Here is a 26,136-nt window from a genome sequence, read left to right as displayed (position 1 = left end):
CAACACTTTGGAGCCCTACCTCAGGGTGGCCAATTTTTAAACACTTGACGCACGCATAACTGGATTAAAAACAATGTGTTTCTTTATAAACTGTTTGACGATACGCAAAGTACATCATGTTATCTTCTGTATTTACCCAGTCACTCATTTCTGACTGTCAAGACATAAATTTGTGTGTTGGTAGAAGTTTAGTTTCCTTCAGGTGTGTTTCCAGCTGTACTGCCCCTTTTGAAAAAACTGAAAACCCCCAAATATCTGCCCCCCCCCCCCCCCCCCAATCCCACTCAAGCCAACTTCTACTGTATTTGGACAGAAATGCACCAATTAAATCGATTCTAGCCGACTTTGATCTACTTCCTTTAAATTGTGCAGAGATTTCAAAGCACAAGACACACACACACTCTGAGGCTCTGCTCCCTCAACAGCAGGGGTGAACACACTTTGCCTCTCTCTCTCCTTCTTGCAGTTTCCTCCCTACCTCCCCTCCCTCTCCTCCTCTTTCTTTTCTTGGCGTCATTTTAATCCTTCCTCCGTGCTGAGAGGTACAGTAGATAGACGCAGAGTAGAGAGAGAGTGAAAGAAAGAGAAAAAAGGAAATACAGAAAGAAAAGACGTTTTCAGTTTCTCCTCGTCCCTCCTTATTTCTTCATACCTGTCACTCCTTCGGCTTGTCTTGTTCTTTATTTCTTCTTTCTCTCATTCGTTTGTTCTTTCCTTCCTCTTCCTCTGAGGTTTTATAGAGTCAGATGAGAGATGGGATGTGGAAATTCCTCACCAAACACCACCACCAACAACAACAACAGCAGCAGCACTGCAGGTGAGAAACACTCTTGAGAGGATGTTTGTCCATGAAACAGAAGAACATTTTGTTTATCTAGTAGCATATACAAGATAATAGCAGATAATATAACAGATTTGAGGTACATCTAAGTTATTTTTGTAACTTTTTCTGTCATATAACGCTGTTAAAGGCCCAGTCAGACATATTTTTACCATATAAATTGCAAGGAAACACATAAAGATGATGATAAGAACATTTTGTGTGTGTGATGTTCTTCATTTTCTTGTTTTACTCTGCACTTACTTGTTTACCTTTTTAGGGGATGTTCTACCTAAATTAAAACTAAAAGGACTATGTTTGACAGTTGCAACCTTGCAATACATTTTCAACATTAAATATGTAAAGGTTTATCACATGCTGGATGGCCAGACTGCTTTTGAAAACAGGGAGACACCATGTTTCTAAGGTTTCAGTTGTCTACGCTGTCGTACATTGTAACTGGATTATTCGCAAGACAGGAGGTTCTTTTTGAAAATGACTAAAGAGTCTAATCTCCCAGTAAATATATTACACGTCCATATTAATGTAACTTTTCATAGCACTAGCAGACCACCAGTGCCCCTCAGTGGTGGAATGTAACTAAGTACATTTACTCAAGTGCTGTACTTAAGCAGAATTTTGAGGTACTTGTACTTTACTTGAGTATTTCCATTTTATGCAGCTTTGTACTTCTACTCTCCTACATCTCAGAGGCAAATATTATACTTTTTACTGCACTACATTTGTCTGACAGCTTTAGCTACTTACAAATTAAGTTTGTTCACACTGTTCCTGTGCAGTAAAAACCATTTATCTCCAAATTTGGCGCTTTTTAATGTGATTTTTTTCTGATGAACTGAAAGATGAAGTGTTTCCTTCATGTGCTGAGAAAACTCTCCTCCTTCTGAAGCTGAATAAACTCTTTCGGATCAGCTGGAAAATGCATCGTCACAAAGCTGAAAACAGGCTGTTTTTCTCATGAAAAGTTGACTTTTTAGAGATACGTGGTTCTCACAGGACAGCGATGCTACAAACACATGATGATCTTATAGACCATGATGCATTGCTGCAGATTAAACTACCCAACAGTATATAAAGTAGTTAAAATGAGCTCAACCTTAAACATCTGCAGCAGTAAAATGCAACATACACATTAATGCAGCAGGAATATTAATCCAGAAACATCAGATATAATAGTGAAACACTGACAGGGAACGTTTTACTGCACTACGAGTACTTTTACCTTGGATACTGTAGCAAATTTTGCTGATAATACTAACATACTTTTACTTGAGTAAGTTGTGAAATCAGGACTTTTACTTGTAGTGGAGTATTTTCACAGTGTGGTATTAGTACTTTTACTTAAGTAAAGGATCTGAATACTTCTTCCCCCACTAGTGTCCTTGCAGGTGGAGCAGTAGATGGTAAAAGGTTTTTGTGACCATTATTACCAACATCAGAACCCTAAAACTTTGGTCCACAATATCATGCGATTATCTACCTACCCGATTGAGATGAAGCTTGATATATATATTAAAGTGAGACTAAGCAGAAATCTTCCTCTCACGAGTTGATTTCATAAGTTATGTTGTCAGTTCAACACACTCAGGGGTTTTGCAGCTGCAGCTTTACTTGGTCTGGTATGATCAGTAGCTAATGTTGGCTAATGTTAGCAAACTTTAGATAGATATTGATTTGTGACTGACATTCCTGAATCAGTTCGCTGACTTTATGACTCTTTTCTATTTGTGCTGCTGTTACTCTACATTAGTCTGTTCAGTTACTCGCTTTAATGGTCCCTTTGGGGTTGAATCAGGTCTCCTTGACCAACACTTTCTTATATTACAAGATATCCTGAAAACAAATGGCCTTGAAACATCCTTAAAATTTGCTATGGGTATTCATGATCCCCAGGATAAATCCTAATCATTTTAGTGGCTCCCCTGATCTTTCATCTAGTGCCACTATCAGGACAAACTTTCCACTACCTTAACCCAGAGGCTGAACCCTTATAACTTTAGACACTAATGATGTTTCCTTTAGCATCACTTTCAGGACAAACTTAACATTTATGGCACTACTGATAAGGGTCTAAGAATAACCCATAATCCAAATATTTTCTTAGTCTCATTATGCACCTGCAGCTGTTACTTCACAGCCTTTTAACAGACTCATCTAAACCTTTTTATACTATTTCAGTCAGAGACGCTTACGTCAAGTAACTGACCATTTATACAGTTAGATTTGGTGGAAAAGGCTCGGCTGTTTGAAGGAGCTCTAAAAGAATCTGAGCAGCGACGAGGATTCTGCAGAGAGAAATAATCCCCAAATAAACATTCATGAACATTAATCTCAGGTAAAAACAATACGGTGACAGAGTCAGGTTATAATGTCTGCGCTGTACACCTGCATGAATGTGATTGGATGTTACTGGCCATGCAGCTGTGAATGAACCAATGATTGTGAAGCATATTAGAACCAGCTGAGCTAACCTGAACTAACACTACAGTATGCTCCATACGTTTGAACTTTACATGATACGCTCCAGTATTGAAAATTTGGTTTTTAATACCCCAATGTGCTCTATTCGTACTTTCTGTTTATCCTACTTTTAGCTGTTTTTTTTGTCAAATTATGGATTAACATATGAATAATGATCTGTATGAAATCTGTAATGTTTGATTGTATATAAGCTGCATGCTGGTTTCACCTGCGGATTTCTCAATTAACCTGGTATATTCTTTAAGTTTCTGTTTGTTACAGAAACTTAAGGAATATACGTTACAGTTTTTATTGCTTATTTTGCATAATACTATAATATAAATTATTATTATTAGTTTAACTGAGAAAAAAAACTGTAAGTCAATAGGAAAGTAATTTAACGTTTGCCAACTATTCATCTCATTCATCTGTTTGTCACCTCAGGTCGTGCTGAGTCTTCATCAAAGGTGTAAGTTAATTTTACACCTTTTACCTCATGAAAAGCTCAACACACACACACACACACACACACACACACACATAAAAGACCATTTACAAACACATTCTGATGTTAAAACATGTCCGTGTTGTTTGACCTTTCACTGATGTTTTCTGTTAACGTAGAGCGACAGATTTCAATACACACAGTGCGTTTTAATGTGTGTGTCTGTTGACAGATCAGAAGAGTTCGTGCCAGAAGACGACAAATGGCAGTGAGTCATTCAATCCAGATTTTCAGCGCACACGTTTCATATCCATTTATACATATGTATAAATTACTACTATAAAATATATTTATAAACATGAATAATGATTGTGTATACAGGAACTATGGAGGTGTGTATGTGGGTTTTCCTGCAGACCTGAGCAACATTCCTCAAGTACAGATTGGATCACTCAGGGGTAACACACACACACACACACACACACTCACACACACACACACACACACATACACACACACACACACACAGACTCATCAAAGAACAAAAATTGACAGAACAAGCAAAATTCAAAATGTTATATTGAGTAAATATAGAGCTGCAGAGGAGACGAAATCCTCCATAGAGTCAAAATATTCATGAAAATCCTTCTCTGCTGCTCAACAAGAGCAAAGTTTCATTCAAGTTTCATCACTCGTACGAACAGAATCGTTCGTCCAGACCTGTCGCACAGTCAGCCTTTCTTCACAAGTAGAAAACACTTTCACTTAAAAATTATAATGCCATAATCTGAATGAATGTGTCTAATATCTCCTGTCCCCTTTCGACAGCCTCTCGTGTTAGTCCTGGACCGCTTTCTAGAAAGATTTAGCATCTAACTTCATGTCAGATTATTCCCCCTTTATCAACACAGAGCTGTGAAATGCTGCAATAATAAGACACATATAGAAGCATTTTTTTGAGTTGCTAAGAAGATATATACATATACTGTATGTATATATTAATATATATACATATTTGTTTGTAACAGAGCAGTTGTTTGCTGTAGTAATGAATGAATTCTAGCCACTGTTGGCAAGCAGTCTCCCCCTGCTTCCAATCTTTGGGCTAAGCTTAGGTGGAAAGGCCGAAGTAATGCTTGTGCAGACCAAAACAACCACAACGAGACTCTTTAGAGGTCTTGGTCAGGTCGTAAAGAATTCTGGGGTGGTTTGTTTGTGGTGGGAACGTGATCTGACCTCGATCTGACCCAACTACAAGTCGTACTCTGCGAGTCTGGGCTAAATGGCTTTCGCCTGCATACAGGGCTAAACAGCGAAATCAACAGTTGCTAACAGCTAGCTGGAGAACAAAGCAAGGTCATAGTTGTATCATAAGACCTGGATACTGGACTCAAAGAAAACTGCTCGCTGAGCACATAAGCCAAAAAAGTTTTCTAGCTTCCGGGTTGCACTCGTGTTTCTCCAGTGGCCCCACCTTCCACATTGGGACGACGTCACGCACGCAGATATCACTCTTCTAGGCTCTGGGAAGGTTTTACAAACAGAAAACCTTAATGGTTTTAAAATGTATAATAAACTGAGTAATAATGGACCTTGTTTGCAGTTTGAGGTGTCCTGTCAACAGTTTAACAGACATCTGTTTTTATAATGGGTCTACAGGGGAAAATGCTCTTTGGGCCACGGGGGATTTTTTAAATTGCAGTACCGTGTCCAGCTGTCTTAATACATGATCGAGGTCCGACCTGAAATAGTAACGAAGTACATTGCCTTCTTGATATTTAGGCAGATAGGACTCATCCACTGATTCAGACCAGAGCAAATGAACTATAGGTTTGAAAACACCCTAAAAAGACACACAGACAGGAAACTAGTATCAATCTTTTCATCTAAATCTGGGTTAAAAACAAGACTTTTGTCATTTCTGCATTTTGTGTAAGGCAGTATGCATACGTGACAGTATATTACTACATGACCAATCCCCAATGACCTCACACACACACACACACACACACACACACACACAGAGCTTCAATTTCCTGTTGAGTCTCCAGGGTCATGAGAGCATGGGAGAGAGAAAACACTGATGATCACTGCATGTGTTTGTGTGCTTTTTATCTTTGTGACTCCTAACGTGTGTGTGTGTGTGTGTGTGTGTGTAAGCAAGTAAGTACTGTATATGTATTTAATATTTTGTTAGTGCAACAAGTGCATTTAATTTAATATTTGATGTGTTTGTTAAATAATGAAACTGTCCTCCACAGAGAGTGAGAGAGACTCGTTGTCCCTCAGGAAGCCGCTGTGGGGGAACGGACTCTAATTTTAATGAAGAGCCAGGTCGGTGCTTGTTTCTGTGTGTGTGTGTGCGTGTGCGTGTGTGTGTGTGTGTGTGTGTGAGAGAGAGAGAGAGAGACGACCATTAAAGGACCATACCAGTGTTCTTGCTCATTTATCTCATTTCACCTGCTCTTTACCTCACTGCTTAAAACCTTACTTACCTCGTATCTCCTCGTAGGTTAAAGGAAAATTCTGTTTTTAATATATGTATCTGGAAAGTGAGTGGGTTATCCCGGTGAATTGAATTGCTTGCTTGAGTAGTTTTGTCCATCATTCCAGATACATAAGATCATTTATTTTCCTCTAAATTTAGCTTTTTTTTGTGTGAAATCCAGCCAACTTTCACCTTTTTAGGCCTCTAAAAATCCTTCAAATGCAAGGCTATTAGAAATTATTTATAAATTATTATCAATTTAGAAATTACCATTATTTTAAATAACTGACAAAAACGGACTAATCCACAGAATTACAGAGACAAAGTTTCCATCTCAGCTCGATCTTCATCAGTTCAAAATCAGTGATCCCTGCACGTTGGTTTTCGTACCACACTGACAGGATATAAACACACCACCACCAACACAGCCCCCTGTACTGTTTTAACGCCCGCTAAGAGTCTGCAGCCATGCTAGCGAATCAGTGAGGCTGTATTTAGGCACTGCATGCTTTGAGCTAAATGTTAACACATCTTAGTTTAGCGTGTTAGCATGTTAACATTTGCTAATTAGCACTAAATACAAAGTACAGCAGGGGCTGATGGTCATTATATTTGCAGTTACTTCATCATAAGGCAAAGTATTGGACAAAACAAAATGTCAACCTGCTGGTGGCACAAGAGGAAAAGTCAAGGGATCAAGTCAGTAGGTTTAATCCTCTGGGGAACATGAATGTCTGAACCAAATTTCATGGCAATCCAGTAGTTTTTGAGATATTTCAGTCTGGATCAAAGTGGTGGACTGAACCAATAATCCGACATAGCTAAGAACTTTGTGGAACTACTGACTAAAAAGGACCATACCACTGTTTTTACTTGTTTTGGGCTTCAAAATGAATAATTTCCATAATAGTTTAATAGTTAATTCCATCACTTATTTTGTATTTTGTTAAGCAGATGAATCCCATAACAACAATGTGCTTTAATGTGCTCATGTTTCTACCTCAAGTTGTGTTCATTTCAATCAGTTTTAACCACAATCTAATTCCTGAAAATGAATCATAATGCTGTCTTTTCTGCCTCTCTGTGAACTGAAAGGTGCTACAGAAGAATGATGTGGCAGGAAGGAGTTTGTCGAGTGAGAGGAGGAAGAAGAAGAAGAAGAAACCCTCCTGACGTTCTTCAGGTCCTCAGTGTTGTCATCAGGAACCCACCAAGTCTCAAATGGGAAACAGCAGCTCCCAGTGGAGCCAATCTTCTCTCTCAGCGTCCTCTGTGAGGACTTTAATGGGATCAGCTGGTTTTACTGACTGTGGAGCCTTTTGTGTCGACTAACTTGTTATGCTGTTATGGAAGCAGATGTCAACCTGGACTCAGCCTTATAAAACAGTGATAGTTTGTTGTTTACAAAGATGAAGGCGTTTTGATCCTTGCATGAAGAGCCAAGAGACTGCAGGTTTTTATTCCAGCCATAGACTTCATTTGGCCTTATTGGCTGCATGTTGTGTAGCTGCTTAATGATGTGCCAGCAACAGATGTTACAGTGAATCTCTATCAGCTTATTATCACAAAATGGCAGATGGAGAGGCGGAAGCTGTGGTAGCTCTGCTTGTTGAGGGCGAGAAGCCCTAATTTAATGTCTGAGAAAGGTGAATGTAAAGCAGGACAACATGTAAAACATATTAAAGGAGGCGTCTGGTGATATTCGGTCAACAAATCCCATAAAAAGACCAAAACCAACAATGACTTGATCCCACTAATATGTATTGTGTGTGCATCCAAAGCCTGATATCTTATCACTGTCAAAAAACTGACATGATCCACACTGTAGTTTATTTTGATTCAATCCCACATACACAGTATTTCTTCCTGTTTGAGTAACGTTTGATTAAAAACTACAGTTCCCAGCTGTTTTAGGAAATTACTGAAACTATATATTTGTGACCCGTTTTTAAAGATTTACGTCTTCAGTAGGAACCAATGGGCTTGGAGCTGAGAGCCACAGACAGGGTGGGGAAGTCGGACAGGAAGTGTTTGTCTTTTCATAGGATTTGTTGACAATAACAAAAATATGGAATATAGCCAGCCTTATGTTTTCAACTCTCCTTTATATGCTACTATCACTCAAGCAAGACAGCTGCAAGATGTCCTAAGATGAATTTAAAGTGTGCAGAGCTATGTGAAGGACATTTGCTTTGTTATAATAATAAGAAACTTTGTAAACATTCAGAAAAATGCTCTAAATAAAGTGCTTTACAGTGTAACAGTAATACAGGCAGGCAGACCTCACCTGTAGTCTGGATGATGAAAACCTGCAGACTCTTGGCCCCCCCAGGACACACACTCTTCAGTAAGTGGCTCCTGCTGTGAGGTCAGTGAATCGTCTTCTCTTGAGGGCGTTTGCACGGATAAGATATGAAAGTAGCTGAACCATCATTTACGTTTTGTGCTCAAGGTGAACCCACCGGTGATGCCAGAATCTTTCCCAAGGAAAACAGCTATTAGTTGCTGAGGAAGTTGCTAAAAGTAACCATATTATATCGTACACATGCGTATACTGTAGGCTGCAGCCTCTGATATAAGTTGAGGATTTAACACTGCTGCTAAAACGTTGCTAGATTTGTAAATTAAGTTTCATGGGAGAAAAGTTAAAATCTAAATCTAGGACACAAAGTTGACAGTGGCCTTGTATATGTGGACTAAAGTCCAAACATCCTTTCGCATGTTGCTTGGCCTCAGTGCAACATAAAGCTCTTCTCGGTTATCTAAATGTATATTGTACTGCGTTGTAAAGTCTGTTCAAATTCAGCCAAATAAGCCATAATCTCTAATTAAACTCAAAAGTCTTCAGGTTGTAGCAGCATCAATCATTTGATTCATCATCAAAAACCAATCAACCCATGAAATTCAGCGATCAGGGCTCATTAGTTAAAGGACTTTTACACTCCTGCCTTCTCATCACATCAGTCCTTATCTGCTGTACTATATATTTAACATGATTAACATTACATATTTAATATCATTCGAGTTCTTGAAAGAAAAAAAGAAACACTGGATATAAAAATCTTGTTTCATGATGTGGTACAGGGTATTTCTGCACACACACAAAAAAGGCACTTGATTCCACCATCTTGATGCTGATGTGTTTTTGCTTATTGTAGGCGGAAGTGAAAAATTGAGGAAAATATGGAAATCTGCAGTTTCAAAAAGTGTTTATGACGATATCATAGTTAAGGTGAAAGCAAGTTTATTTTGTTTAATTTGTGTAAATGTGTAATTTGGCTTACACTGAGACCGAGGTCTTAATACTGGACCAGATCTGTTCTAAAACAATCCGTGTATCATTCGTTCTTTTCATGTTCAATTGGGAATCCAAAATCGGAAAATGAAAAAACCATTCGTTATGTCGTTATTCATTTACGAATCCAGCACAAAACAACAAATAACGGCTTGTTTTTCGTACTGTGAGTTTATGCAGAAGTCAAAAATAGGAAATGATGTGTGATTTGTGTGACCAGGAAGTTTCTGACTTCTTCGTGTGTTGCACTTGATAAACTTATAAACTGATAAACTACCTGATTTAATGTAATGAATATTGAGAATATGAGCTTGAACATCAATATAAGTGTTTTTTTTTAAACAAAGTATTTTGGAATTTGTCACGTTAAAAGTCTTCACTTGTGTGAACAGTAAGTATAACGTTGCCATGGATACAGTGAGTCAGACTGTGGGCAGCAACATGAGCCCCGTTTTACATTTGTTAACATTTTGGAAAATTAAGTTTGCCGAATTAACTATTAACAGTTAATTTTCTGCTGTATAGTCTTGGATGTACAGACAACTATCACTGAATTACTACTTTGATACTGAAGAAATCTTAAAAACCGGTGGATTCTTAGGCAAGTTCTGAAGCGTTCCCATTTCTGTCCCAGTACACGCATACAGTAAGTTACACTGTGTGCTGCAAACTGAGACTCGTTTTTTATTTTCCAAAATACTTTGTTGAAAAACAAAAACATTGAAGGTAACGTTCAAGCTCATGTTCATAACATTAAGTCAGGTACCGCCATCGCCCAAGTGTATTTGCTGCAAGTTTATCAAGTGCAAGACACGAAGAAGTCAGCAACTTTTTGACTTGAGCATAAAATCGAAAGTACGAAAAACAAGCCTTATTCGTTTGGATTGGTGTTGGATTCATAAATGAATAACGACCTAACAAATTATTTTTTAATTTTCTGATTTTGGATTCCTTATTTAATATGAAAAGACCGACTGATACACGGATTCAAAACTAATACAGTAATTCATAAGGTTTATGTGAATTAAAGGAGTTACTTATTCAGTATTGCACTCCTACAGTATAACACTGCTGGACTTGTGATGGACAGTTTAAAAACAAAAACAAAACCTTGATGCAGCAGAATCAGAGATTTCGTCTTTTTTATTTCATGCATTCTTCTTCCTTGTCAAAACCTGCCGCCTACATTACCCACAATGCAACTCGACCACCGACAATTTGGTCTGAGTTTCGTTTGTGTTATGCTAGTAGCGGCTAATGTAGCCTCGAGCCGCTAGCCTGCAGCAGAGATGAGGAGCGAGCTACAGAGGTCTGGTAAGCTCACTTCTTTCTAACTCCAAACCTACAAATCTTTTTAATTTTCAAACTTGTAGTCTTCAGACCCACTGACACTGACTCAAGTGACATCACTTAAGGCAATTTAATGTTATCAGACGTTACGCAGCTCCCTCTGAAGCCACAAAAGGCTTCATACAACTTTTTTCACATATGCAGTAGTACTCCAACACCTGTAAACAGACTTCGATGTGTAAAATCGGTGGAGTTCCCCTTTAAGTAAATGGTCTGTTCTTTGTTCATTTGTGCTGTTTCAGTGATTATCACCTGCTCAGGTGGATTTTGTGCCTGTAAATGTTTTTCTAGAGGCCTGTTTCTTGTTTTCTGTGTTTTTTTTTTGTTTGTTTTATAATTGCTAGAGGAAAGTAAAATAGTTTCCCCCCCCGAATGCTGCTTCTGTGTTTCAACAGTTTTCTCAAGTCAACTGACGCGTTTGTGAAATTTTTGTTTAAAGAAATAAATTTTTTGGGTCATATTTAATGACAAATAAGCAACACTAACTCCAGGATACAATTAAAAAAAGGTTTGATCAACTGTTTTAACTAGTTAAAAGAAACATAGATGAACACAGAGACCAGTGGGAGAAGATTAAGGTCATATGTAAAAAAAAAAATTGGGACTAAATCAGGCTAAAACTAAACTTTTAGCTAAACGTAAAGCGCCTGATGATCACAGATATACTATACTGTACTGCTATCAGCACATACGTCGGCAGACAGGTAGGAAATAAGAAATTGCAGTACAGAAATTATGGGAGAAGATGTGTTATTTTTCAACTGTAAAATGTCCCACTTAATACATATCTTGGTCACAATTCTAAAGCCAAATTTAAAGAATCTATCAAAAGCTGCTTGGGACAAAAGTGTCCAATGTTTGTTAAGCATTTATAGTTAAAATTGAATATCAGCCAGTATATTGGTATCTGATTGTTTAACTCAGATATTGATAGATAATCTGCCTCATAAATCCAGAAAAGGTCGGGCTCTAAAGCATCGCCATATCTACTGTATTTGTTGAAAGATAAACATTTTTCACTCACAGATCTGAATGTGCGTTTGTAAATGCTGCATGAGGAAGTGATTTTGGGTTTCTGAAGGCTCAGGAATATTTTTTATGACCCTCATTTGAAATGTAAAGAATATAATCCCTGATAACTGTTATTGGTGAATATCTGCCAGTTTCTCTCAAGGTTGAGTATTTGAAAAGGTTTTCACAAGTATAGTCAAACTAAAAAAGTCAAACTAATCGTTGATCTTAACTTTCAGTGCTTAAAAGAAAAAGCTTTCAGTTGAAATTAAATACCTTTAATTTGGTTTACAAAACTTCATCTTCTCGACATCATTTGATCCACTTCACAATGAAGAAGTGTTGAGCAGAACAAACCACAAACTGTCAACAAAAAGGGAAAGTCAGCTGTGAAGTGTACAGGTGCATTAATGCATGTGGGCCACAGATTAACGTAAAGTGCATTGGAATGAACTGTGTGTGTGTGTTGCTTTACATACTGAGGTTTGTGTGGTTTGGCAGTTCGACAGAAGCCGGAGAGGAACAGTGTTACTTGTAAGGCATGTGAGGTATTATAGAAGATCATTATGTGTTTATCGCAGTTAACCAGCAGTCTTGCAGCATATAGGAGAGGCAACAATGTATTCATACTGTGAGCAACATAAATATAGAGATGATCAACCAAATAAATTTCATTTATAGCTCATCAGGTAATGGTCATGTTTCAGAAAATAATGTTTAAGTCTGAAGAAGTCTGGATGCTGCTGCTTTGTGTGGAGCAGCATGCCAGGCAGCCAATCAGGAACTGGATTGACACAGATGCACAGGTTTCCTTTGACTTCATTGGTCAGGAGGAAAAAATGCATTTAGGACGTCCTTGTCATCTGATAAAAATTGATAAATTATCACCTAACTAAGTAATATTTACCAGTTGTTTGCATTCAGGTGGTCATGGTCTACATCATGTGAAGTATTTACCATTAAACAAATAAAAAAAACTGCACAATGTAAATAAAGAAGGCCAGGCCAATAGTTGAGGACATGATAGAAAAGTGGAAATTGAATGAATATATTTACCATGTCTGTGTAGATAAATACTACTGAAATACTGTATCTTCATTCAACTTCCTCTTCGCTCTCATGATGTGTTTAAAAAAAAAATGACTTTAGTGGCCAACGTGTGGTCATTGACACGTCCACGCTTTGACTTTTGTCCTGGTTTTCCATTATTTACATGCTGCAGTTAACTTCATGCGATATATTTACCAGTAAAGATGTTTCACAACTCCTAAATGTGGGTGTTGTGGAACTTTGCAGAGTTTAACACACTGTTGGCCATTAATGTGCAACTTCCAGTTAAAGGCCTCAAAGATTTAAACTTTGAACTCATCAAATTTGTCAGTGGCCAAAATATTTAATTTAATTTTATAAATTTAAGGTTATGCTACCGTTTAAGTACCTGCTAACTGCCTATGTTTACTCATCAAAACAATCTAATGTACCGAAGGGTTTAAGAAGAAGTGAACAGTATATGATTTGCCTGTTCAAAGCCTTATAGCTGCAGACAGCTGCATATATTCATCCTCAGACCCATCAACTATAATGCTCACAGGCTGAATGCATGGTGACTCTCACTTTCATTTTGTACCTATTTGCATTGCTAGCACATTAATTCTTACCCTTTTACAAGTTGTCCACAGCCTAGGATCTTTACTGTGGACAAACAGGAATGTTAAAGGAAGTTTTTGCGAGCCACATTCCTTCTTTCAGTCGCGCTTTCTGATGACCACTTCCTTTCCTGACGCCAGCTTCCTGTACAACTGCGACAGTTCATCAGGTTGTGGCATTTTTGACTCTGGTGTGCAGGGAATATCAAAGTCCGACGACACCTGGGACTCCGAGAGCTCCTCCAGCTCTGATTGGTCGTTTTGGCCGTTGCTCTCCTTCTCCTGAGACACAGTATTGGTCCTCAAGTCTCCTTGTTCCCACCCCCCCTGCTCTGGTTGGAGAATCAAGGTGTCAGGTAAATATGAGTCCTGGTTCTGGGAGGAATGATTTGACAGAGAGGCGGACAGGGTCAGACTGAAGTTTCCATCGTCGTTGGGGGTTTCTTCTTCATCGCTGAACAGTTCTGGGGTCTGTGAACCAGTCATTCTGGAGAGGGAGGGGCTCGGGGCAGAGCAGCAGGATTGTAATTGGCTGTTGAGGCTGTTCTGGCTGTCAGTCAGCGTCTCCGTGGTGAAGAAGTCCTCCCATTTCGGAGGATCAGAGGAACCACGTCCTTCTAGCTCAATCTTCTTTTTCTCAGTTTCTTTATTCCTCTCATTTTCCTTTATCGTCCTGTTCACCTCCTCCTTCGTCAGTTTTGTATCCCCCTTTCCCTCGTTCTCCTCCTCCTGCTGCTGATCCTCCTCCTCCTCATTATCGTCCTCTTCATCATTGGACTCAGTGCAGTCCACGTAGTTGCGTGCAACAGACTGCGTGTCTGTGACCGTCACAGGTAAAGACTTGTCCGCGGACACAGGGGGCGCTGTTTTCTGAGGACTCTGAGCTTTCACTAAGATCCGCAGATCAAAAAGAAAATTAACAGTTTAGTAAATAATAATCAATACATATCAGCAACTTAAAAAAGAGACATAATACTAAAAAGAAGTAAAATATTTCTGCACCATTTTTTATTTCTTGGTTCAGCCCCATCTTCTTCCTCACTGGTGCCAGGTCGAGCCCGTCAAACAGCTCGTCATCGCTGTCTGAATCTGAGCAGAGAAAAATAAACAGGTAATACTTTAATTAGATATGCTGACAAGTGATAAAGTGGTTTGTTAATTTACAAAGCTGATATTGATCAATGATGATGATATCTACCCCTAAAATGTCATCTTCCATACATCTGAAATAATTATTTTAAAATATTAAATATAATCCTAATCTGAATTATCTAGACAATTATTTATTATTTATACAAACTTAAATATCTGACATTTTACCAATACAATTAATCTTTTTAGTTGTTTGTATTTGGCTTAAAAAATACCAGATTTAATATATTGAATATTGACACAAAAGTCAACAATTACAATTCATCCAATCTGAAAGTAGTTTATGAAATGATCAATGTATTGCACATGTAAACCAGTTGCATAGCCAGAAATACTGTGATGGGTAGTCCATGCACATAATTGGGTGGCACAAGAATAACTTACATCTACAAGTCTGAAATAAGCCTGGAAGAGGCTATGTCCTATTAAATCGTATATAACATATCCCTCTTAAGACAACAGGTTTTAATGTAAGAAATGCTAGCGCCCTCCGAGCTAATACTTGAATTAATTCATACATTTTTATTAATTCATCCATCTTTTAAACAGGTGGCACTCACATAAAACTTCAGGATACGAGCCGACCCCTCCCTACGCATATGATGCAAACAGTGATGCTTGGATTTATTCCAAACTATTTGCAAACAAGAAACTATATATATGCAAACAAGAAACTATATATGCACGGACTGTAGAACATTCAGCTAGTTTCTATGAAGCACACAGTTTATATTGACCTGTAAACAAGCATACAGAGGCAATTACAGATGTGTTATTGTGCAGAACACCTGTTATGGTTACTGCATGTGTGTCTCACCGTATGTAGGTCGCTTCACCATGCTGCGTTTGAGGACTCCCAGAGGTTTGTATATGGACGCTGCCTGATCAGATTGGTTTCTGCACATCAGCTTCAACCTGTTTAAACACACAGTGTCAATGTTATTACAGCTGTTTTTAATCAATAATCATTAATGTAATCAACATAACTTTGTGATACCACTGTTTTAAAAAATTAAGAAATGTAATCAGTTTGTGCACAAACTGATTACATTTCTTAATTTTTTTTTAAAAACAGTGGTATCACAGAGAAAATGTTATCTTACATAAAAAATTGTACTTATGTTTTTAAATGTATCATTCTTTTTATTTAATTGCAAAGACCTACTGTAGGGAGAGTGGTAGCTTTAAACATTAACAACAGCACAAGTCCTGTATAATGTAGCTATAAGGATTTATAAAGTATCTGGTGGGTTTAATGCTTCATTAGGTGTGCAACTAAACTACTTATTATTATCATTTGGTCTACACAATGTCAGAAAATAATGATAAATGTCCCTTACGAATTCTTATGTCTTTAAATTGCTTATTTTGTCGAACCAACAGTCCAAACTAAGGCTGCACAATTAATAGAAATATTTTCAAAATTGCAATTGCAATATGGCCAAGTGCAATATCCAAATTGCAGAAGCTGCAAGTTTTTGATAAAAGATCAAATATGTGACAAAGCAGCATTATAATGAAGTACTGTAGTGCTGCAGAGATGCCCTGGCCTACAGATCTTGTTCTCCAGGTGTAAGAAAACATGTTTGTTTGGTACAGACACCAACAAATGTCACATTATCATGATTTTAATAGTTTTTTTTTCAGTAAAAATGAAAATTGTGATGCAAAAACGATCATTCCGACTAATCGTGAATCATGTCGCAATCGTAGTATCTGTCTAAATAATCGCAATATGATTTTTTCACCATATCGTGCAGCCCTAGTCCCAAAGATACTCACTTTACAATCATAGATAAAAGATAAAAAAGAAGACTAAAAAAAGAAGACAAAAATAGCAAATCCTCACAATTAGGAAGCGGAAACAAGGGAATGTTTGTTATTATTCAATTATCCAAATAACTGCAGATTAATTTTTTGTCGATCGACTAATCGACTAATCCTTTCAGCTCTAGACTTCACAGTCACCTTAACATAGTTTAACATCACAACATGTTTTGCTAGATAGGACTAAATATAGTAAAGAGAATGAAAACTTTAGTTTGCAGGTCAAATGAATCAAAATAAATAAAACTTCACTCACATCTGTGTAACCTCCGTCAGTGTCCGACCAAGAGGGATAACACTGGGGTAGATGTTGACTGGCTGGAGGTAGGAGAGGAAGTCTTTAATCTGAAATTATAGAGGAACATTGTGAGCGTCGATGTGTGTGTGTGTATGAGTGGACAAACAAATAAATAACTAATCCAATCTACTTGTTTACAGATGCCTTAACAGTACTAAAAGTATATAAATGAGGAAGGGAAAGAGGGAAGGAAGGAGAAACTCTCAATATTGAATAACAGCTATTACAATTACAATCATCAATCTCAATAAAAGTTTCTATTAGACTCATGTATTTAACAAACTGATATACTGTCTATGTCAAACCGGTCACATAACTCTGGTTTAATCATTTAAACAAACTGAAGTACCTCTAAGTAGGAGGAGTGGAAACTGAAGCAGGCTCTGAAGGAACTGGCTCCTGTTCTGGAAAAACATCAAAAAGACATATTTAGCACTCATTAACCAAACGCAATGTGATTTACAATGAATTCTTCTTTCAGCGTCTTTTTGAATGTAATCAGGCCTTGACAGGGGTTAGCACTTCCATAAACTCTGAGCCATTTGAACCTGCACTTACTTTATTATAACTTTGGTTTTCTTCATCCTCTCTCCGAACCACATGGTGGACGGTTTGATGCTGATGATACGAAGAGGAGTCCCGTCAGAGGCTGTACAGCCACACGGCAACCTGCTGCCTTGGAAAAACTCCTCATCCTACACACACACACACACACACACACAAAAAAAAAATCAGGGCTCAATGAATGAATTGACAAAAGGACAATGACACTTTAGTCCAGACCTGATAAGCAGTAGAAGTGTCAAAACATGACTACAGAGAGGCCAGAGGTATGTGTATGTTGAAACCGATGACTGATCAACAAAACGGATTAACAAAATAAACAAATACTGCATTACTGTGTTTTTAGGATTATGAATTTGTTGACTCAATCTTGACACTTTGACAAAACATTTTCCAAGACAGTTTAAACTTTCTGGGACATGGACAAAATAAATGCCATGACTGTCCTATAGGGATGAGTATTGTTAGGATTTTATCGATACTACTTATCGGTCTGTTACTTTATTGACACTCTTATTGGTTCTTTTTTTATTACTGTGCAAAAATTTCTAATGTAAATTATTAATAAATGATTGATCACTCTCTGGTTTCTTCAAGTACCGATAAAAAAAGACAGACCCTATAAATACTCCAGTTTCTTACTAATGTAGAACCAGTTCCAATTCAAAACCAGGTTTTTAGGGGGCATCATCATCATAGAAACCAATGTCTACAAGGTGAACACAGCCTCTGAATGAATAACCGATTCTTTTTTTTATAGATATGACATCTGAAACCCACATATCCCTGTGCCCACTCATGTCTCTGAAAAACCAGAGAGAAAACCTGGATGTGTGTGTGAGGGACATAAAGTGGGACCTTAGGGTGCCGACAGGCATGGATCTGTGTCCTGCGGTCAGTCGTCACGTAGCTCAGGATCTCCGGCATCTTCTTGAACATCGCCAGACTCTTGACATGGATCTGAGAGTATAATCGAACAACAGATGATGTTTACATGTACTGTGTGGATTTGTGCATGAAAGGACATATAGAGTATGTGTATAGAAACATGTGTGTGTGTTTGTGTTACCTGTGTGTTGAACTCCTCTCCCAGGTTGGTAAACAGGTATTCATATCCATACGCAGCTTTACAGTTGAGCCACACAACATGATATGAACTCTGACTGATCCAGTTCCTAACGAGCTCTGAGATACCGTTCAGACAGGCCTCCTGCACACACACACAGAAAAATTATGTATTCTATAATCACCACTTTTATTTTCAAAAGGTATTCGTTTTCCAATTGTAGCAGACTAAGGAAACCACAAAACATTCACATTTCAGAAGCTGGAACCAGAGAATTTTGGCAAAAATGACTCAAATCGATTAGCAAAATTGTTGTCATATAATTTTCTGTCAATCGACGATGAATGGTTGCAGCTCTACTTTCTGTAACACTTCTATCCACTTTCAGTTTATTACGAGTCCAAGCACAAGCACAAAGTGTTTGTGTTGTTTTTCTCTGCTAAATGGATCTGACTCAGAAGCTATGAGACCAACAGCAGCTAAAATAGCTTTGCAATCTCACTGTACAAACAAAAATGACAAATAAAAATGGTGAAATCATTGCCTGCAATATTACAATTTAAAAAAGAAATTGAATCCCATAAATTCCAGGCTCAAACAAATTAACATCACATACTGTCGTTATTTTCCACTCTAGTTTTGGAATTTCCTGAAAAACTAAAACGTCATGCGCCCACTAGACAACGTTGTTGACAAATTTTCAGATCTGCTTTTTAATTGTGCTCCCAGCTTCTTCTAGTAAAGTAAAGCTGGTCATTCTAGCCAACATTATGACAAAAACTACAATCTGGTGAAGTGAGATGTCTTCCAACTAAACACTATGTACTGGGCCGAAATCTCGGTCAGTATCTGAAATAATTTAAATTGAATCATAATATGTGAACACAAAGTCTGATCATATAACTTGACCCACAGATGACTAAAGCTGGACTAAACTTTGCTCAATGCTTCCACTCCACCAGTTGTAAACCACAAGCTAATATATTCCAAAACTTTTAAGTTTTCTTTACTATTCCTGTTTGGACTCCAATATTCCTGCAATTCCACAGCCACTGAATCCTGCTCCCATCACAAAAACTTACCCGAGAAGGAATTTGGTAGAATCGCGGGTCATAGAAAGTGGAGTCCAGATAAACAGTCTGAATATCCTTCACTCTGTATGTGAAACACGAAAAAAACAAAAAAAGCATCAGCTATATAAAACAGTGATGAAGCAAATGGAACAAACAAGACAAAGCACATCACAGAATTCAGACGACGTACAGACACGAGAAGACACATACCTTATCAGACTATTCATTTTAAATTACGTTACTAAACTGATCTACACCTACGCTGCAGCAAGCTTTTCAAGTTTCTAGCCGTGTGTTTGTATATCTAGACACGTTTTCCTAAATCAAAATAAAAATTGTGGTGGTGAATACGATGTGAAATAGATATTTTTTAACATGTACTTAAAGCACATTTCAGGCACAGGTGTATATATCTAATGAAAAGTCTTTATTAGTCACATGGCTTGTATGTAAGTCTTTACATACATACATACATACAAGCCATCCATTCATTCAATGTAACATGGAGATGAGATAGATATGTTTAAAGATAATGTGGGTACAGCTTACTTGATACCATCAGGTTTATTTCTTCATAAAGGGCCGACAAGCACCATGAGGCAAAAACTAGTGCTTTTACTGAGTGCTGTACATACGTCTCATCCACTGTGTGGAGACGATCTCAAATGGTTCCCACATAAACGCTCAGGGAAGAGGAAATCAGACATATATTTGCCAAACCAACCAGTTAGTCTTCACCCTTGAAGTCTTTTCTCTTGTAAAACAGAAAATGTCTGTTTGAAAACAAACTCCTGATAAAGCATAAATCTGACTTTCGTGTCACTTCTTCACGTTTCTTTTTGAGTGTGTAATGGGCTCGATCGTACCAGTGGATGTTTTCCACCCTCCGGACTCAGGGGGCAGTAAAGAGCCCATTACAGCTTGCCACACCAGAATGAAGCGGGAAAGACACCGCACTCAAAAAAAACTTACTTGGGACAACCGACACAAAATGTGAGATTAATGCTTTATCAAACAGTATTTTTCAGTTTTACAAGAGAAAAGACTTCAAGGATGAAGACTAACTGGAAAGAGCTGCTTCCCTAAGTACTGCTGGATGTTTTTATATAGTGAGTTATGATCTATAGAGGTCAGTGGATGGTAGTGCCAGGTAGGCTTATTTAGGGAGATTTAAGTAGGTTTATGTTTGTATAACGAGTTATTTTGTGTCTTGTGATTTGATTCTTGGGTTTTACCTTCGTTTAACGTATTGTTTAAGTTAGATCTAGGTAGGTTTTTTCACTGTGAAGTCCTGTTGGACGAGCTTGTGAAGGGAACTGTACAGTATATGTGAACCAAATAGTCTCTGACTTTAAATTCTGAACAAATGATCAAATTCCTAAACATTTACTGACTGGTTCTCCAGAACTTCTGTTACTGTTGAGAGACTTGATGAGACAGAAAACAGTGAAGACGTTCATCAGGACCAACCTGCTGCCAGAGTGCAGATGTTCTATTCTCGAGGCGTCTCCAGCAGCGAACCTGAAGTCTCCTGTGTACAACACGTTTCCCTGGGAACCCTCAAACAGGAACCTACACACAGACACACACCATTTCAGTCTTTGACTTTTGATGTTAAGATGTCTTAACAAGTTTTTTTTTTTTTTTTTTACAGTTAAATGAATACATTTAAAAAAACAGCTTTCCACAACATGATATAACCTTTTTTATATATATGTTGTGTATTTGCTCTTGCAGATCCCTCTCAACCTTTGAACTATTTCGTTTGTTAAGTGCCATTAATGTGTAATAATGCACATTGGAGCCCATTAACATGTCACATTTCAAATCGGAGTCAACTTTGTTACAGGTAAAATTAAATGTGAACAAGCTCCAGTGCATTATAAAAATTACAGCAGGTCTGAGGGGGAGAATCAAGCATTGGACAAAAAAACATTGTATACTGTTAGGAGTGGTTATTTTTCTTGCATGCTGTGTTGTGGCAACTTATATAAACAAAGACATAGAAAAACTGGAAGTTTAAGAATGGTTTGACTTGCATAACAGAGCCGGGACAGTGGCCTGCAGCAAGCAACGTGACTACAATCTCTTCTTTCTGTCAAACAAACACCAGAAAAGATGGTTAAAAACACAAGTTAGAAGGACATTTACAGTTATGCAACTGACAAGCCAAATCTACATGTATTAAAGTTAGTAAATCCTCAGTTTTTACCTCTCCCGATGCCTCATCAACCAGAGAAATCTGAGTTGGACTCTCCAGCTCTAAAGGAACCTAGAACAGATCATTCATCAGGGGAGAAAGAAAATAATATCAATGGAAGAAGAGACAGAACTTCCAACTCCACTAATCACAGCCTCCCTGGCCTCAAAATACAAATGCAAAACAACCATAAAACATGACAGGTTTTGTGTAAAGGCCAAAAATTACTCTCAGACACACAGGAAATCAACTGAAGTAGAAATAAATGAGACAAGTTGAAGAATAAAAACAAACAAACAAACTCATATTTACTCCTGGAATCCATCAAACACTGTAATGCCATGATATTTAACAGTGTACAAATATCGAAAGGTTTCATGAAAATTAGCAGATATATATCTTGTCTACTCTTAATTGACTTTGATTGCGGTATTCACAGTTACTCAGTAGTAGATACTAATTATTACCTGCATTCAATGCCCTCTCCAGCGTACACAATGAAAGTGACAGTAATATACAGGACTTACGATGTATTCCTCCCAGAAAGCATACTTGGGATTGCTCAGCAGAAGTTCTTTGGTCACGAAGGAGCAGTAAAGCCTGACTGTTCGACTGGAACCAGAAGAGAATATCAGGCCGGCAGAGACACACACAGACAGATGAAGTTTAGTATACTGTATGAGTGCCATTACAGCTGGACTGAAGTGTCAGCTTCAGGACCCACAGCTGATGGGAGGCCCTCAATTGAGCAAATTATAAGTTTTTATGAGTTGAGTCATGTGTCCTAATAGTCTGTGGTTGTTGAAATAGTTTACAGCTTTCATGAAATCATTAGTTTTGCCGGAAATGATAGCTGCATCTATTTGTATTCTTTGTTTGGGTCAGCAATTCAGGACACACCTAGGTGTACAAATCTATTTTACTGTACAATAAAGGGAATATGATTGTTCCAGCAGGATATAAAACCACTTAATAATTATAGGCTTATCATCAAAAGCGTATTATTTATTTCTAAATATATTTCTCAGAGTGTTTACTTCAATTTATTTTTGATTTATACAATTAATTATTTTGTGCAAATGTGCAAAACAATGATTACATGAAAGGTGCAACTTGGGACTAAGTGTCCAAAAGGTAATTATACTTTTCTTTCAGGGATTTTAAACAACTTGAATAGTTTACTTTGTGATTTGCTGTGTTATTTTTCCAGTACAAACGTTATGCCAGTAGTGTCCTCCTTCGGTATCAGTTACGTTTAAAAACAGGTAAAAGGTAAATTACAGTTCCCTCTTAACATTTAAATAAAACCCTGCTCAAAGACCCAAACTGTCTTCACCTGAACTGCAGTTTCCTCTTCAGTATTGGCCCTTTCAGTCCTTTCATGTGATCTGTTTAAAGCGATGACAGAGATAAGAAACTTATAATCTGTTGTTACAAGGCTCTATGAATGGTAAATGTTATAACTATTACCTAACATTGCTATTCAAGGCTAATATACACAGGTTGATGAGGCTAGCTAACTCACCTTTGTGACAGTGGGAGAGGAAATATGCCCGAGCATGTAGGTTCTCCCGGTCGAACCGGTCCAAAGAAATTGTGGGATACTCCTTCATTCGACCTGCAAATGAACTCATCTTTACGCCGAATCTTGTGATGGTATCGTCTAAAATTAATTAAACGTTGTTTCCAGCGGAGAGAGCTTATTTTGTTAACATCGCCGGTATTTGTTTGTCCCGCCCACCAATTTCAGTTCCTGTTCTTCTTCGTTTCTTTTTACGGCGGTTTAGTTGCATTTAGTGTGTATTATCGCCCTCTACTATCAATCTACACTTTTTTTCTTTAACTAATCCCCGTTCTTAAGATTTTTTTAAACTTTGTTTTCCATGCTTCCTTCCTTCATATACCAGATTAATAATGCATACAATAATGCCTCGGAGTAGTCCGTTTCGTTATTGTTCTGCTCCCAACGTTCAGTCACGTCCTTTGGCGCCATCTTCTGGACGTTTTTGGCTTCTGTCCTCCAACACAGAAGAAGAAAGTTCACGGTAACCAGGCAACCAAAGAGAAACTATATAACTATCACCGCCCCGCTTGCCAACTGACGTCTGGAAAGCAACTAGCTAATTTTAAAACACTAATGTAAGTAAACTGTTGCCAGTCTTTTCAGACATTTATTAGGAAATGTGTGCGAATGTGAATATACGAGACTGTGAGCTCTTCTCAAATGGCGTTATAAAAAAAGCAAAGGTTACTATTTCTCTTTGTATTCCGACGCGCACGAAACTCGATTCAAGAATGTTGTATTTTGAAGTATCACTGCCTATATTTAAATATGCTAACACAATATAATTTTATTTTAGATCTTCCACGATTTCAGTGTCAATTCTTTAGTTCGGCATACATTGTAATGCATCAAGCAGTTTTTATTTTTGCCACTTTTTATAACTGGCAAGCCTGTGACACACACAGTCGTCCTGTGCACAAATACGTCGTGAATTGTTTTAGAGTTTAATCTAAACAAACACTGGACATTTATTTTCAACAAAGTGCTGCTTGGTGAATAATTTGTATGCCGAATTTGCCAGAACATCTTATCGTCGTATGCATTGTTCCAATAAGTGTCATTGCTGACTCTTAAGACAATCAAGAAATATTTACTTTGCCTGGTTGGCGTTAAATCTGAATCCCCTGCTACAGAGTGCGCAGTAGAAACATGTCTGTTTTTGTGTAATGGCCATCAAACAAATCAGTCCAGCTTTCTTTTAAAAATCAATACACTATATTCTAAGCACTATATGAGGGGATGGATATAACTCCAGCTTGAGGTTTAGTAAAAGTAACTGATGAGTACATAATTATAAGGCATTTTCTTGTCATTGTCTTGTTAGTCTTCAGAGACCAGTGTGTTGACCAGGAATTTAAGAATCTGTGCATTTATGTGACATCTTTCAGCATCACCACTATGTCCTTTACTACTGGTAACAACTCCAAGCCGAAGTCCATGAGCAGAGCCAAAGGATGGACGGCAGAAGTGGAGAACCTGTTCAGATTCCAGCAGGCGGGCTACAGAGACGAACTGGAGTACATACAAGTCAAACAAGGGGCTTTGGTAAATATTCTGATGTGACTGTGTTGTTGTGTTATTGTTTCAGAAATAGGATCACTGTTCCCTCACTTTTGTTTATCACACACATTTCTTATAGGGAATTTTGGGTAATGGAAGACTTGCACTAGAAAAGAGACACTTTATGGTTTTTGTGGTCCTGATTTTTGTCCAGAACAGTTTTCAGATCATCTTAGATTTTGTTGAACTCAAAATATACAATTGGAATAATTTGCCTTGGTACACATAGTGTTTATGTGGTAAAATTATGTCAGGGTTATTGCGTATAAGATTTAAAACCTACATGTTCGTCTGAGAATGAAACTGAATGTGTATGGGGGATTTGAATTTACCACTCAGCAGATATACACTTGAATTTTGTCATTTAAAGACAATGTGTTTGACAGTCCATTGACAGGCTGGTACTTGCATACACCAGTAGCACACTGCTCTGTTTTATTGGGGAAGCTGTGTCTATTGTGCAGTACCTAAAAAACTTTAAAAGGAAAAGGTAAGTTGTTAGCAGTGATATTATACATGATAGTGTGTACTTTTCTTTTAAAAGTAACACAATATAGAGCTCCAAAGAAGTGCTCCACATAAAGGATCCAGAAGTTCAAGTAAAATTACTGGTGCTTTATGGATGTAAAAGGTATAGCCAGTTGTCTCTTTTTCTGTTTCTGTCTCAGATTGACAAATGGCCAGAGACCGGATTTGTGAAGAAGCTCCAACGTCGAGACAACACATTTTATTACTACAACAAGAAAAGGGAATGTGAGGACCGTGATGTCCACAAAGTCAAAGTCTATGCATATTAAAGTGTTCTGGACTCCATCCATTTATTATTATATCATCAACATATACACCCCCTTTGAAGAAGAAGATCTCTATTTTCAATAAAGGAATTTTTAAAACTGCATATGAGAATCGCTTTGTCGAGACCTGAGAGTAGGGAGTAGAGTGGACGTGATTACTCCCCTGCATGGTTTTGCTAAAGAAATAGTTCATTCAAGTCTTTGCCTACTCGCTCTCCATTGCTGCCTCTATAATCTCTAAAACTTTCAAAAGCTATTTTTACTACACCAAAAAGCTGAGAATTTAAGGCTGCCTGCTACAGTTAGATGTGTGCATGACATGACTAAAAAAATATGTGAGAATATGAGGTAAATGTTGGACTTTTGGAGCCAGAGTGAAATAATTTGACTGAGATAATAGACAGAGATAATGGCAATGCACAGAACCGTTTATCAAATGTTAAAAATCGGCGTGAACTGTTGAAGAATCATTTTAACTGTTGTTTTAATCTGCTTTATAGCC

At 37.7% G+C, this 26,136-nt stretch overlaps 2 protein-coding genes and 1 long non-coding RNA gene across 3 annotated transcripts; 2 read left to right on the top strand and 1 right to left on the bottom strand.

Annotated features, from left to right (window-relative positions):
• The first annotated feature begins 460 nt into the window (after positions 1 to 460).
• On the top strand, positions 461 to 11,252 carry LOC122870915. Its single transcript, XR_006376723.1, has 6 exons — positions 461 to 817; positions 3,746 to 3,770; positions 3,979 to 4,014; positions 4,128 to 4,204; positions 6,008 to 6,080; positions 7,330 to 11,252. It is a non-coding gene; the product is annotated as an uncharacterized LOC122870915 (long non-coding RNA).
• A 900-nt stretch (positions 11,253 to 12,152) lies between these two features.
• dclre1c (DNA cross-link repair 1C, PSO2 homolog (S. cerevisiae)) lies at positions 12,153 to 23,687 on the bottom strand. Its single transcript, XM_044185302.1, has 15 exons — positions 23,242 to 23,687; positions 23,053 to 23,104; positions 22,244 to 22,328; positions 21,729 to 21,788; positions 21,556 to 21,611; positions 20,987 to 21,088; positions 19,526 to 19,598; positions 18,447 to 18,587; positions 18,236 to 18,337; positions 17,372 to 17,508; positions 17,163 to 17,217; positions 16,772 to 16,860; positions 15,506 to 15,603; positions 14,539 to 14,625; positions 12,153 to 14,426 (listed from the first exon to the last, which is right to left on the bottom strand). The coding sequence occupies exons 1-15, from the start codon at positions 23,348 to 23,350 to the stop codon at positions 13,636 to 13,638; spliced, it is 2,037 nt and encodes a 678-aa protein (XP_044041237.1). The 5' UTR covers positions 23,351 to 23,687; the 3' UTR covers positions 12,153 to 13,635.
• Positions 23,644 to 25,738, top strand: meig1 (meiosis/spermiogenesis associated 1; the record flags this gene model as incomplete). Its single annotated transcript, XM_044186922.1, has 3 exons — positions 23,644 to 23,855; positions 24,669 to 24,825; positions 25,509 to 25,738. Coding segments are annotated over 3 exons (498 nt in total), but the record flags the coding sequence as incomplete, so codon positions are not given.
• Positions 25,739 to 26,136: the final 398 nt, after the last annotated feature.

Source organism: Siniperca chuatsi, linkage group LG23 (assembly GCF_020085105.1).
Source record: "Siniperca chuatsi isolate FFG_IHB_CAS linkage group LG23, ASM2008510v1, whole genome shotgun sequence".
Lineage (NCBI taxonomy): Eukaryota > Metazoa > Chordata > Actinopteri > Centrarchiformes > Sinipercidae > Siniperca > Siniperca chuatsi.
The sequence above is the reverse complement of the archived record's forward strand: the minus strand, read 5'-3'. Positions and strand labels throughout refer to the sequence as shown.

Excerpts from the sequence above, each read along its gene's own strand:
- dclre1c (XM_044185302.1), bottom strand. The coding sequence starts at position 23,350 with ATGAGTTCATTTGCAGGTCGAATGAAGGAGTATCCCACAATTTCTTTG. Across the intron at positions 18,588-19,525 it reads TCTACCAAATTCCTTCTCGG|GAGGCCTGTCTGAACGGTAT; the intron begins GTAAGTTTTTGT and ends GTGTGTGTGCAG. Across the intron at positions 14,626-15,505 it reads GGTGAAGCGACCTACATACG|ATTCAGACAGCGATGACGAG; the intron begins GTGAGACACACA and ends TTCTCTGCTCAG.